The sequence below is a fragment of the Homarus americanus genome, unplaced genomic scaffold (genome assembly GCF_018991925.1).
Source record: "Homarus americanus isolate GMGI-L3 unplaced genomic scaffold, GMGI_Hamer_2.0 scaffold11022, whole genome shotgun sequence".
Classification (NCBI taxonomy): Eukaryota; Metazoa; Arthropoda; class Malacostraca; order Decapoda; family Nephropidae; genus Homarus; species Homarus americanus.
The window spans coordinates 12122904-12135466 of NW_024737068.1; the positions used below are offsets into that span (position 1 = coordinate 12122904).

Below are 12563 nucleotides of genomic sequence, written 5' to 3' on the forward strand. Positions count from 1 at the left end.
TTTACTAGTTATGATATTCAGCGTAGTGTCTGCATTCTTGTGCCTTAATGAGTCAGGCCAGTGGATACCCCCCTTCTCTTCCGTCATCCCGTTTCTAACTTCCTTTGTAATATTTGCACCTTGGCCTGGCCTTATCTTGAACTAGGTAACAGTTATATCTGAATGACAACACTATATGGTGACTGGTGCCAACTGGGGCAAGGTGTTCCAGTTTGGCCACCATACCCTCCTCGTTTGTTATGATGAGGTCAGGTGGCTTGGGTGTTTGCTCCCCTCTGTAATGTGTCGGGTCTCTAACATGTTGAAACAGAAAATTATCTCTCAGAGTTTCTACAAAAAGAGTAGCAGGATTATTCAAGTCATTTGGGATGAACTCGTTTCTCCAGTCGATGTCACCATAGTTAAAGACCTCCATGATAAGGAGGTGGCTAGGCTTGAGCATCGCTGCGTTGTCTATTAAGGCTTTTAAGTTCCTTTGATTTAGTGGGCCACAGTTTGGGGATCTGTAGATACACGCGACAATAAGCAAGTCCCCTCCCTTTAATTTAATTTTACGCCACTTGGACTCTTCAAAAACATCCTCTCCCTGTACCCTCGCCTGGCTGGCTCTAAAGTCTTGCCTAGCATAAATAACCACACTTCTCTTGCAAGTTTCTTGAGAAAGGTTCGTAAATGAGTCATATCCAGCAATACTGAACTCACATTCCTCTGAGTCGATTCTCCTGTTCTTGTACAACAGTTCTATGACTCCTACAATATCGGGGTGGTGTACCTTCAGTAGTGTTTCAATCTCCTCTCTTATCAAGAAACGTGTCGGTATTAGTGTACATGACATTCAAGCCAGAATTTGTTCTCGGTAACGTCTCTGCTCTTAGTAGTAACTCCAGCCTCCCTCCATTCTCAGAAGCTGCAGCATTTGCTAAGTACACTGTATTTTGCAGGGTGTGGTTAGAAATGTTATTGTTTACACGGCGCTCGCCTCCTCCCGGCTGGTAGGCGGAGCTGGTGCCACCTCCCGGTTGGGGGATAGAGCGGGTGGAGGGTGCACTGCTGCCCCCTGGCTCTGTGTCGGCACATTTGCTTCCACTACCCTCCCCCTGAATATAACCCATGTACACCAGTCCCCGTTCCTCCTCGACTCCTCCCTTCTCTGCTTGAAGCCCTGCAGGAGCTTCTTGTGCTGTTCCCTCTGCATTACCGTGTGATCTGGGTGAATGAATACACTCCGAGATGCCTCGCTCCTTGCTAATTTTTTTGTCTGTCGAATAACCTCCCATTTCTTCGCCTCACTCACTAGTGTGATCCTGAGGGGGCGAGGCTTGTCCCTCTGCTTTTGTCCCAGACTCCACATCCTGAGGGGAGGATGGCATATTCAGAACCTCTGTACAAATATTCTTAAACTGCATCTTGTCATATGTTATCCTACTGAGTTCCCTCTGCCTGGCTCTCAGGGACTCCAAAAACTATTACATTGTTCCTGTGCTGGGAACGTTCCCGTTGTTCCTCCTCTCCCCAACAGTATGTCCACTAATTGTCATTTCTTCAATAACATTTCTTCAGAGTCCCTAGCTGCTATAGAACCTGTTCTGATCCTGCATTACTCTCTGCCGCCTCCTGTGGCCCTGTTAAAGTCTGAGCATAACTCCTCTTAGCAGCCGCCTCCATTCTATCGGCAACTTCCTCAGTCTTAGCAAGGATCTCTTTCCCAACTTCTTCCAGTTTGGCAACCAGCAAGGATCCAGCTTCATCTATTTTCGTCCTTAGGGAACTCGTTCCTCTATGGCTTGCCATTGCCTCTTTCACCTTGACTATGCATATGCAGTCAGGGCAATGCCAGCAGCAGCCTTCATGCTTTTCGGCAACTTGCATCGTCTTAAACACTACATTGGTCAGGCCTGTACTATCTATATCCGTCGCCCCCCTGTTGGTGTGTTTGTTTGTGTTCCGATCATGCTCTTGTTCAAGTTGCATTAGTTCTTCATTTGTTAGGTCTTCTTTATGACTGTTTAATAACTCCTGAACATTCTCTTCGTCAACTCACTACTTTCTTAAATTTTTTCTTCATTCTTACAGTTAGTTTTCACTGTTGATTCCCCCATCCCCAAAGCGCATGTTATATCCACAGACCTCTCACCTTTTTCATATTGTTTTAACATATCTAGTTTCTCGGCTAAGCTTATACACTTTCTTTAAGCTCTTAAACCATCACTATTATCATTTGCTCTCGTGTTCATGTTGAATAGAGGCTGCAACTGTTTATGTTAGTGAGGCTGGCATAACCTCTCATCAGCCCTGCAGCATTCGTGCGCCAGGCATGTTTTTGTTTTTTATACAGTACTACAAACATCAGATTCACTGATGTTTGGGCATCAAAATGATCTAATTTCAGTAGTACAGTACTCAGAAACTCCTGGCTATTCCCAAGGACTACATCACGGGATGCCATTCGTACTGGCAGACTCGACACTCACTTATTTGACAAGTGTTACTAGGAATAAAGACAGTTGAAGCTTTCAACATCACTCACAAAGGATCCTGCATGCTTCAAATGTAATCCGACATATCTAAGTTGACTCAAAACAATGGTGTTCTCTCTCACATTCAGATTTACTTTATAGAGAGGTTGGTTTCAGGAAGTCAGAGAAAATGGTCGGCACCTAAGCTAGGGAGCAATGAGAAAACGGACGCCTCAGATGGGAAACTAAAAAAAAGGCATAGCTACATGTTTTGTGGGCTATTGAGCGTAATATGAATCGTCTGATTTTACGTTAACTGGCATGTACGACCGTGGTCATTACAACCTCACCTCGGGCCATTAATCCACTACCTACTGTAGATTTGTGAAAAGTAGGCCGCGGTCAACTTTCTTAGACAAGGTGACTCATGTACGCACCAACTCAGTTTTGGCAGCAGAACAAGTTTTCATTACTAGTCAATCTGGCACTGACCATTCTAACTGTGCCTGTTCTAGTTCTCCAGGTGCCTGTGTATATGGCCTTTGGGGGATAATAATAAGTCCCCATAGATGCTGAACATCAGCAAAAGTACTGAGTTTGTTGATGTTTCTTAAACGTAATGAACACTTCTCGTGGTTTAAATAAATAGAAAATTAAAAGTACCTGGATATGATCAATGAGTCCCAGATGTAACAGATATGACCTCAATAAATAAATGAGAAGTAAAGTGTGTAAATTTAATTGTTTATACAGTACTGTATTTATATCATGAAATTAAAAAAAATGCAAATAATTTGTTAATTGGTACACACACACCCATGATAGTTGTTAATATTTCCATGTTTTAAAATAACGTTACCTCCATCATCCATAAATTTCAACAGACATGATCGACCACCCAAGTGGCTAACAGGTAGATCAGTCACAAAGAGGATAAAGTAAAGTAAAAAGTATATGCTTTGGCAAACACTTTTCTTTATAGTTTTGACTCTTTTTGTTCATGGCCTGGCATGTGAAGGATGAGAGTGCACATTGAATGTACCACTTGTTGTTACTCCTACCTCCCCTTTTCTAGCTGACTTTAGTATACAAAGTTGTTTGAACACAGTTTGATCCTGAAATCCCATTTTGCAACAGCAGGTAGCAATAACTCTACATCATTCCCTCCTCTGTTTTCGATACCAACATAGGCTGAATCTGTTGAACTAATTCTTTTGATGTCATTTTGTTTTTGCATCAACAAAAGTGCGTCATACATGTTCTTGTTTGACATCTAAAACTTCAGCTTTCTATCTTTTGGGGAATCTGGCATGAGGATGAATGATAATTTTGTTTATATTGTAGTTTAATTAATAAAATTTTAGACCCCAATCACAATAGTTGGGTCCCAGTGGCTTGGGGACTCTACACCTTAGACTTGCTGGCTATGCAGAGTTGCTCAGTTCTTGGTCTGTTATACAGGGGATTTCAGGATCAGTCAATCATTATTTCTTCAAACTTTAAGCAAGTTAACTATTTTCTGTTCTTTAGAAAGCAGATGTTACTTCATGTCTTTATAATTTTATATTTGTACTGGGCCTGACAACTTTACTACACAGACGGAATACATACCTGCCACACGACCGGAGATAGCAGCTTCGTCCCTGGAGGGAGGAGATGATTACTATCAGGCTGTTCTCAAATTTCACACCAGCATGAATCTCACGCCTCAAGAAATCCATAACCTGGGTGTCACGGAAGTGGCCAGGATAGAGGAGGAGGTGCAGAAGGTAAGGTAAACCTTGACTTATGTATTTTGTTTGTGGCAACAGTGAGTGTAAGACTTAATGCAAAATGGCTATGACAACATTTAATGCATGGCTCTGTTGTGGGGTTTCGAGATGTTGTCTCGCACTCAGGATGGGTTGGAGAAGGGAAACTCACAATGCACTCTCTGTATATATATTATATTGGTTGTACAGTGCAGCTTGATGCTGGTAAGTTGCAGCGTGGTTACAAGCGTGGAGTAGAGAGCTGGTTGGTGTGGTGTGTGCTCAGAGGAGGTGTTGCGTGCTGCGTGGCTGTAGGTAGAAGAAGAGGCAGGTCACGGTGAGGTGAGGTCTTATATAGCGGAGGTAGGTGTGGCTTGATAGTTGACCTCCGCTTTGTTAGGCGGGGCTAGTAGCCGACCTTAGACCACGAGGCGTAGGCAGGGGAATTCGAAGAGGGGCGGTCTAGTCAGCGACACACGGCAGTTGTAGTTGTAGGGGAAATTTCCACTGCAATACTCCCCCTTTCCTCCAGGCGGTGCAGGAGACTTGTTGTCTGCAGGGTTGCATCCCACATGTGAGACATAACGGGCGGTGCAGAAGACTTGTTGTTGGCAGGGTTGTACCCCACATGTGAGACACAACGGGCGGGGGTGTGGATGAGCCAGCCGCTACGGGAGACAACTTTGTCTAGAGACACGAGATCTGTGGGAGAAGCAGAGGGAGAAGGAGGGTGGTGGAGGCGAGGAATGTGGTGCTTCTCTCGCGACAGGTACACAGTCCTCAGTAGCGCCTGGTGGGGTGTGTGGGTCCGCGTCAGGAGCAGGGGCCACGTCAGGAGGAGGGTCCATGACAGCAGCAGAGTGCAAGACAGGCTCACTGGGTACCTGAGGAAGAAAAGAGGGTGCCCAGAAATGTTGTGGGCGAGGTGGTGCTGCAAGGGGTAATGGTGGGCAGACTGGCGGAGGAGGTGCGGGTTGAATGCGTTCAGGGCGGTTGGAAGGCTGGCGTGGAGCAGTAGCCTTGAATGCAGAAACTGCCTGACGTAGTGTTTGTAGTAGGTTGTGACGGGCAGCAGGAGTGAAGTAGTCAAGGTCAGAAGTAAGGCGTGTGATGTGCTGCTTGATAGTGGTGGAGGTTATGGCGCCTACCCGTCTCCGTCGATGTCGCTTCGCCGTGTGGTTGCAGGGGGCCTCACAGCATCTAGTGTTAGCACCAAAACATTGATGGTACCAACAGGGGGTAGATACACTGTGCTGGGGGCTGGGGGTGGTGTCTGAGGCAGGACGGGTGTGTTGGGGTCGGTAGGACGTGGTGCTTGGGGCAGGAAGAGGAGCAGCTGCATGCTTGGAGGAGCAGAGCTGCTTTAGGGTGTCTAACCTGCGGTGTAGGGACAGGTAGCAGGTCCAGCACGTCTTGTGAGGCGTTGGTCTTCTGGGGAGCGCTGATCTGGTTGATGAGACTGGAGGAAAGTGATAGTGTGGCCGTAGAGTTGTGCGCGGACGCATGGCGAACAGCAGTGTGGGGCCGCTGGTATCGTGTCTTCAGAGCATCCCGTAGGGCAGCGAATTTGTTGTCAGCTGGGGGGTTGGTGATGGTCTCTGATACTTGTGTGGGGACTCCTGTGGGCAGGGAACAGACCAGGGCGACGTACTTTTGTTTGTCTGTAACTGTAGAGCCGATGAGAGCTGCCTCCGTGTGGATAAGTCAGTCTTCAATGTTGTGATTGAAGACTGGGAGAGTGATCCGTTCCTCCTCCATCCTGTGTGAGCGCGATTCTCCCACCATTTGTGGGATTTCGAGATGTTGTCTCGCACTCAGGATGAGTTGGAAAAAGGAAACTCACAATGCGCTCTCTGTATATATATTGTATTGAATGTACAGTGCAGCTTGGTGCTGGGAAGTTGTAGCGTGGCTACAAGCGTGGAGTAGAGAACTGGTTGGTGAGGCGCGTGCTCAGAGGAGGTGTTGCGTGCTGCGTGGCTGTAGGTAGAAGAAGAGGCAGGTCACGGTGAGGTGAGGTCTCATATAGCGGAGGTAGGCGTGGCTTGATAGTTGACCTCCGCTTTGTTAAGCGGCGCTAGTAGCCGACCTTAGACCACGAGGCGTAGGCTGGGGAATTCGAAGAGGGGTCAGCTAGTCAGCGACACACGGCAGTTGTAGTTGTAGGGGAAATTTTCACTACACTGTACCTGAGAGTACTATCTGATAGTTTATGCAAGTGTTATATATTGTTGCTAGTGTTGGAGTAATTTATTCATATATGGGATGCAAAGACAATAGTGATATAGTAAGGTTGATAGACTATGCCTCCTATTTCTGCTTAAATGAGGCTTCCCATTCCCAGTAATCCCCTGGGTTCAATCCCAAGCGACTCACACAATATAGTTTCTCGCTTGGTAACAGTTAGTAATCATATTGAAATATAACTCAGACTGTAACAGAAAGAAAATATTTCACATGTTTAATGCTTTAAGCAACTGTTTGATTAATTTTTAGTTATACTGTACAATATTTACCAGTTAAAGGATATAAATATGTAAGTTTAGCCAATGTGTTTTGTGTAATAACTTCCAACAGACAGCGGCAGAGATCGGGATGGAAGGGAAGACCTTCTCTGAGATCAGCCAAGCCCTAAACAAGGATTCATCCCAGTTTTACAGCAGTAAGGATGAGATGCTCAGCGCCTTCAGAAACACTGTCTACAATATCATTTTTCCACTCATGCAGCAGTTGTTCTCCACCGTGCCATCAGACAATGTCACGTGAGTTTGTCACATCGCGATAAATTCTCACTTGTTTATGAAAATAATAACAATGTTCATTAAAACAGGCAGTGGTTCTCAAGACTGGTTCATTTTCACAACTTTAACATAAGTTAATAGTAACTTGAAGCTCCCTACCAATGTTTATAGATAATTGATATCTTTGTAGAATCAGTTCATAGTACAGTACAGAGAGGAAATACCATAATAAGTAGGTACTGTACACTATACTGAACTGGATGATATAACATGAATAATACTCTTTAATTTATTTCTTAAAAGACACACAGAGAGACATGCATGTACTTTTGCCAGTACCATACAGTACCTCACCTCCTCACAGATGTTATTGTGTATATAAGCTCTTTCTTTCCTAAAGTGACATAACTTCTCTTACTCTCAAGAAATATTGTGTTCTGTAATTGGAACAAGTGGAGCTGAAATGGCAACAAAGCCTGCATCACAAAAATTGTCCATTCACACTTTTTCAAACTTCATTTGGTATAACTCCTGGGTGTTAGATTGAGTCGGACCTCAACTTAGAAAGGCAACAGGTTTTACTTTAATGCATAAAGACAATAAATTTCTTATTTCTACAGCAAGTTGCTACAAAGAAGAGTCAAGTCAAAATGTCCAGACACACAGACACATTTGTATAAAAACAATATTATTGCTACAACCTCTCACTGTTTGAAACTGAGGCGAAGAAAGAATAGTTATCAGTCTGGTTGATGGTGTACTTCTCATGTCTGTTTATACCTACAAAACTAATGTTTATTTTGTGTACAGGATAGAAGGTGATGATGACCCCAACAGCATATTTGCAAGGTACAATGCACCATCTATGGATGGGACAAGACTCGGCACATTCATTCTAAATTCCTATATTTACGACAAACAGTAAGTGGATAAAACACCTGGTTTATTCACAAACTTTAGTATTTTAGCTAAGGACAGTGTAGTACTGTACAGGTATTTGTCAACCTCTTAAGGTCACTAGGCAATAAAAAAAAATTATGATTAGCCAAAATCAAAATCTGACTTGGTGGGTATATTCTATGAATGTAGTCAGCTCAGATTTAAAATAAATTATTTTATCTCCAGTGTATCATTTTCGTTATTGGACACTTGTTTACAATGTTTTTTAGTAAGCCTGATGTTTATATTTTGGAAATTGCTTTTCACTTCAAGACAAAATAAACACAAGAATATACAGTATAATGAAACTTTATTTCTATGAATCTATAATTATAATTAAATGACACTGACAAAATTACAAGAGCTAGTGATTCCTTAGCTCTGAGACCACAGCCATAAAATTTTTTGGTTAATCCATATTTATTCAAACCACTAATACCCTCACATGCATACTTCATGTGGCCATACCTTGTGTGTACGAAACACATAAATTAATAAATGAAGAGGAAGTAAACCCATTAAGAATTTTTTATTGTAATTCTTTTTCCCAACTTTGATAACATGAATGTCACGGTAAGGAAAAGGTACAGGTATTACGTTTTAACATGTCTTCCTCTTCAATTTATTATCTACTATTTTGTGAAGAAATGTTGATCCCCTCCAAATTTTTCCTGTTTCTGGCATATTCTCTTGTCCTCCACAGTAAGAAATATGAGGTGACGGCTTTGTCCTTACACGAGACCTTCCCAGGGCACCACCTCCATGAACTCTACATGCGGATGAACCCTTCCACCCCGAGTTTTCGCAAGTTTGTTGATTCTAATCGTGTCACGGACTCCCCATCCAAGTTTCCCCTTCACACTGTATTCACAGAAGGCTGGGGGCTCTACTCTGAGTTTCTTGGAGAAGAGTTGGGCTTATACGAGGACCCCTATCAGAGGTAACAACTTAACTGCTACTGTGTAATGTACAGTATCTCAAAAAAGCATCTGTCCTCATTCTGTATGAAACATTATGAGACCACAGATGATAGATATTGGGATATGCATTTACTGTACTTTGGTACAGGTTTAAGAGAGCAATTTCCTTACTTCATATTTTATCTTCCAGATTATTCTTTTCTGTTATTATTCTTCAATACTATATATATATATATATATATATATATATATATATATATATATATATATATATATATATATATATATATATATATATATATATATATATATATACATACTTTATATTCTTGCTTTTATTCTTATATAAGTAACTCTTATATTTCTCTGCTTATATTTTCCAAGTCAGTGTTCTTTCTTTTCATTTCTTTTCATATATACATGTAATATATTTTCTGAATTTCAATGTCCTTACCTTGCTGAAGTATACTCTGTTTTATTATATTATAAACCATGGATTAGTCTGGGGAACCATGTCATTCTCACACTAGCGTAGCTAGGGGGGGCGGGGGGGCGGTCCGCCCCGGGCGGCACTTTTGGGGGGCGGCACTTTTGGGTCTGCTCATCACCCATATCTGCAGCTACTGGAGACGTTAATCCATCCCTTTGTATCGGCGGCAAGTTAATCCTTGTCGTGTCTGACCTAACACCTGACCCACATCATCACGGCCACGTCATGAGCTACACCCTTGCTATGCGCGCCCCCCCCCGCCACACACACAACCTGTAACCTGTTGAGGATTAAGGAAACTTATAAAGTTTAAGTATGTTTGGTGTGTATTTAAAGCATACTATATTTGAGTATGTGAAAGTACAGTAATATTATAATGGTACACAAACTATATATATATATATATATATATATATATATATATATAAGAGTGAGTCACTGTGCAATATGTATTTTTTGTGGGGGCACGGAGGGGGGGGGGGCGGCAAACTCAAGGGCCGCCCCGGGCGGCAAACTCAAGGGCCGCCCCGGGCGGCAAACTCAACGGCCGCCCCGGGCGGCACACACTCTAGCTACGCCACTGCATTCTCAGCATAACACTTATTATACTTACAACGGTAGCCTGCCACCACGCTCAAAGGGATAATGGCGGCCGGGCGGCAAGGTACTCCGACCGCATGGAACCTGAGGTGACGGTAGAACGAGGAAGACTCAGAAATAATGCCTGACGGGCGGTTATCCCACCCCTTAACACATTCCTATTACACTTATATATCCGGCAAAGCTTTAAACTGTAATAACTTCTATTTATCAACCTTAATTATAGGGCGGGATATAGCCCGCTAGGACACTGACCTGAGGTGACGGTAGAACGAGGAAGACTGAGGGCATTGCCCCGCCGCTCCTCATCACGTAGGCCTACAGTTTCCAATCTTTAATCTGCACTTTTGTTTCTTATGGTTCTCACCTGAACACTTTTCGGTATATTGTCACTCATGCCTTATAAACACATATTTTAATCCTAAATTACACACTAAGGTAAGGTCTTGGTTTGCTAGTTCTTGGGTAAATTCATGGGGTTATAATATCACGTGGCACCCAAGGCGGGTACATGACGCGCCTTGAAACAAAGGCTGAATGTTCATGGCGGGGGTGTATCAACTTCACTTAAAACTGTAATGAGGGATCCTCCTCTCACACCTTGCACTATTTGAATACAGACATAAGATTCTCTGATCACTGTACCTGTCGTGGGTATATGTCACGTGAGGATACGAGGTGTATTAAGTTCATACCGACGCATACAAGATACTTCCTTTCAAGTATAGTTTCTGGATCACTTCCAACACCTCACATAGTTCTGATACATTTATCCTTTTTCCAGATCATGGTTCTCATGTATTTTCATATGATATCTGTGGAAGTTATGTTCGCTACACGTTCACAGACGTAAATAGTATGACCTTCAAACCATGATCCACACTTAGTCCTACAGTACACTAGTCCGGCTCAACTGGACTTTAACATTCATCTTATGCATACCCTGAGTTCTCCTTAATGCTATGAATACATACACTTAATATGATATAACTGTACCTGGGTACAATACAACACATGGTCTAGGAACATCGAGTAGGTGAGTTGTCCTTTATCAATGTTTCCCGTTTTCTGAGGTTCTACAAGCGCGGTGCATTTGAATGTTATATAGCGTAATATGAATTAAATGCGATTTTTAGGAATGACAATGATGTGCGCAGTACACTACCACAAGGCAGAGCACATTAAAAGTTTAGCCTTTCGGCATATGCTTTCACCTAACTTCATGACACGACTTTTTTCTTCCATTGTACATTCGACCAAGTAGTGCTCTCTGAGATGTTTATACACTTCAATTAGGTTGCCCCCTTGCCCGTCTGTAGTATAAGCTAAGCAGTTGCAGGAGTTCTAATCTATGGGTAGCTGAGGTTCCGTAGAGCAGGCGCCAGTCTGGTGTCCCTCCTTCGGGCCATTTTCAATCAATTGACAGTCTCTTGCATATCTCGGGGACCAGATGGGGTGACAGTACAGTAGACCCTTGCCATTCACGAGAGATAGGTTCCAAGAAATGTCGCGAATTGGGAAAACCATGAATAGCAGCTTATACTGCTTTAGTGCACGACTGTATACCTATATCAAACAACTGACCAGCTGCGGCAGCACTCATCCCTTCTCTTAACTTGTCTAATCATAAAACTTTCTGTCGGGGCCATTACTGACTTCTTCCTTTTACATTTCACTCCACTAGCATCACTAGCACTGACACTAGGCAGTCTTTTAGGGGTCATTTCACACAGAAACACTAAAGTTTTGAGAGTACAACACGAGATGATGCGTGGAGTGACTCATTGTCAGGGCCGGATTCAGGAGTGGGCAAAGTGGGCAGCTGCCCAGGGGCCTCCACAATCTGGGGGCCTCCACATATTACAATATTTTATTTATTTGTTTATTCATTTGGATTATTTTTATTTTCATTCCTAAAATTCATGGGAATTTGTACACTATCAATAAATATACAGTTAATTAAAAATTTCTCAATGTTCTAATTTCCTCAATATAACTGCATATGGCTTCAAAATTCTCCAAAGAAGTGTTCAAATTTCAAAATTTTCCCGGGGGGCTTACAGCGCCCCCCGGAACTCCCAGATGTTTAGGCTCACTTCACTCGCCACCCCACCCTCTTGGGTAGTTATAATGAGGGGGGGCCTCCACAAAGAGGCTGCCCATGGGCCTCCACAGGTCTAAATCCGGCACTGCTCATTGTGCTGCCGAAAAAGGCTTGCAAGCTAGCCACCATAGCCACCATCTGCTTAACGTGAATTGTTGAAAATGCGAATCACAAGCTCGCGAATGGCAAGGGTCTACTGTACTCCAGATGGGGAAGTACCTCGGTCTTGAAGATCGTGATAAGTGGTGGACCATCCAGATATCTATACGACCTTTTTATATGACATTAGTTTCGATGTAGTATTACTTTAGTCAGTCTTTGCTAGTAGACTTTACCTGGATTTTTGCAGAAGTAAAGCTTAGGCACTTGCCGTCACTGGATTCTGTTTATACGGCAAAACACATATGGTATAAGTGTGTGTGCACTGATGCAATATCTGAAAGAGGTTGCAACCAGACTGCACTCTAATGCATTTTGAAATTCATGTCTGTCTTTCATAAGAAATAGTCTGCATGGATCATATTATTATATGTAGATATCATCGTTGTCCAAAACTATATGG

The 12563-nt window shown here is 43.0% G+C and overlaps 1 protein-coding gene across 3 annotated transcripts in view; it reads left to right on the forward strand.

Moving 5' to 3' along the window:
• The window catches only part of LOC121872964, an 80190-nt gene that overhangs the window by 64669 nt on the left and 2958 nt on the right, over nucleotides 1–12563 (forward strand). For all 3 annotated transcript variants that reach the window (XM_042376113.1, XM_042376114.1, XM_042376115.1), the window contains exons 10-13: nucleotides 4055–4225; nucleotides 6785–6969; nucleotides 7759–7869; nucleotides 8591–8827. In XM_042376113.1, the coding sequence (XP_042232047.1) occupies nucleotides 4055–4225; nucleotides 6785–6969; nucleotides 7759–7869; nucleotides 8591–8827 (704 nt within the window). The remainder of the gene's footprint in view (nucleotides 1–4054; nucleotides 4226–6784; nucleotides 6970–7758; nucleotides 7870–8590; nucleotides 8828–12563) is intronic.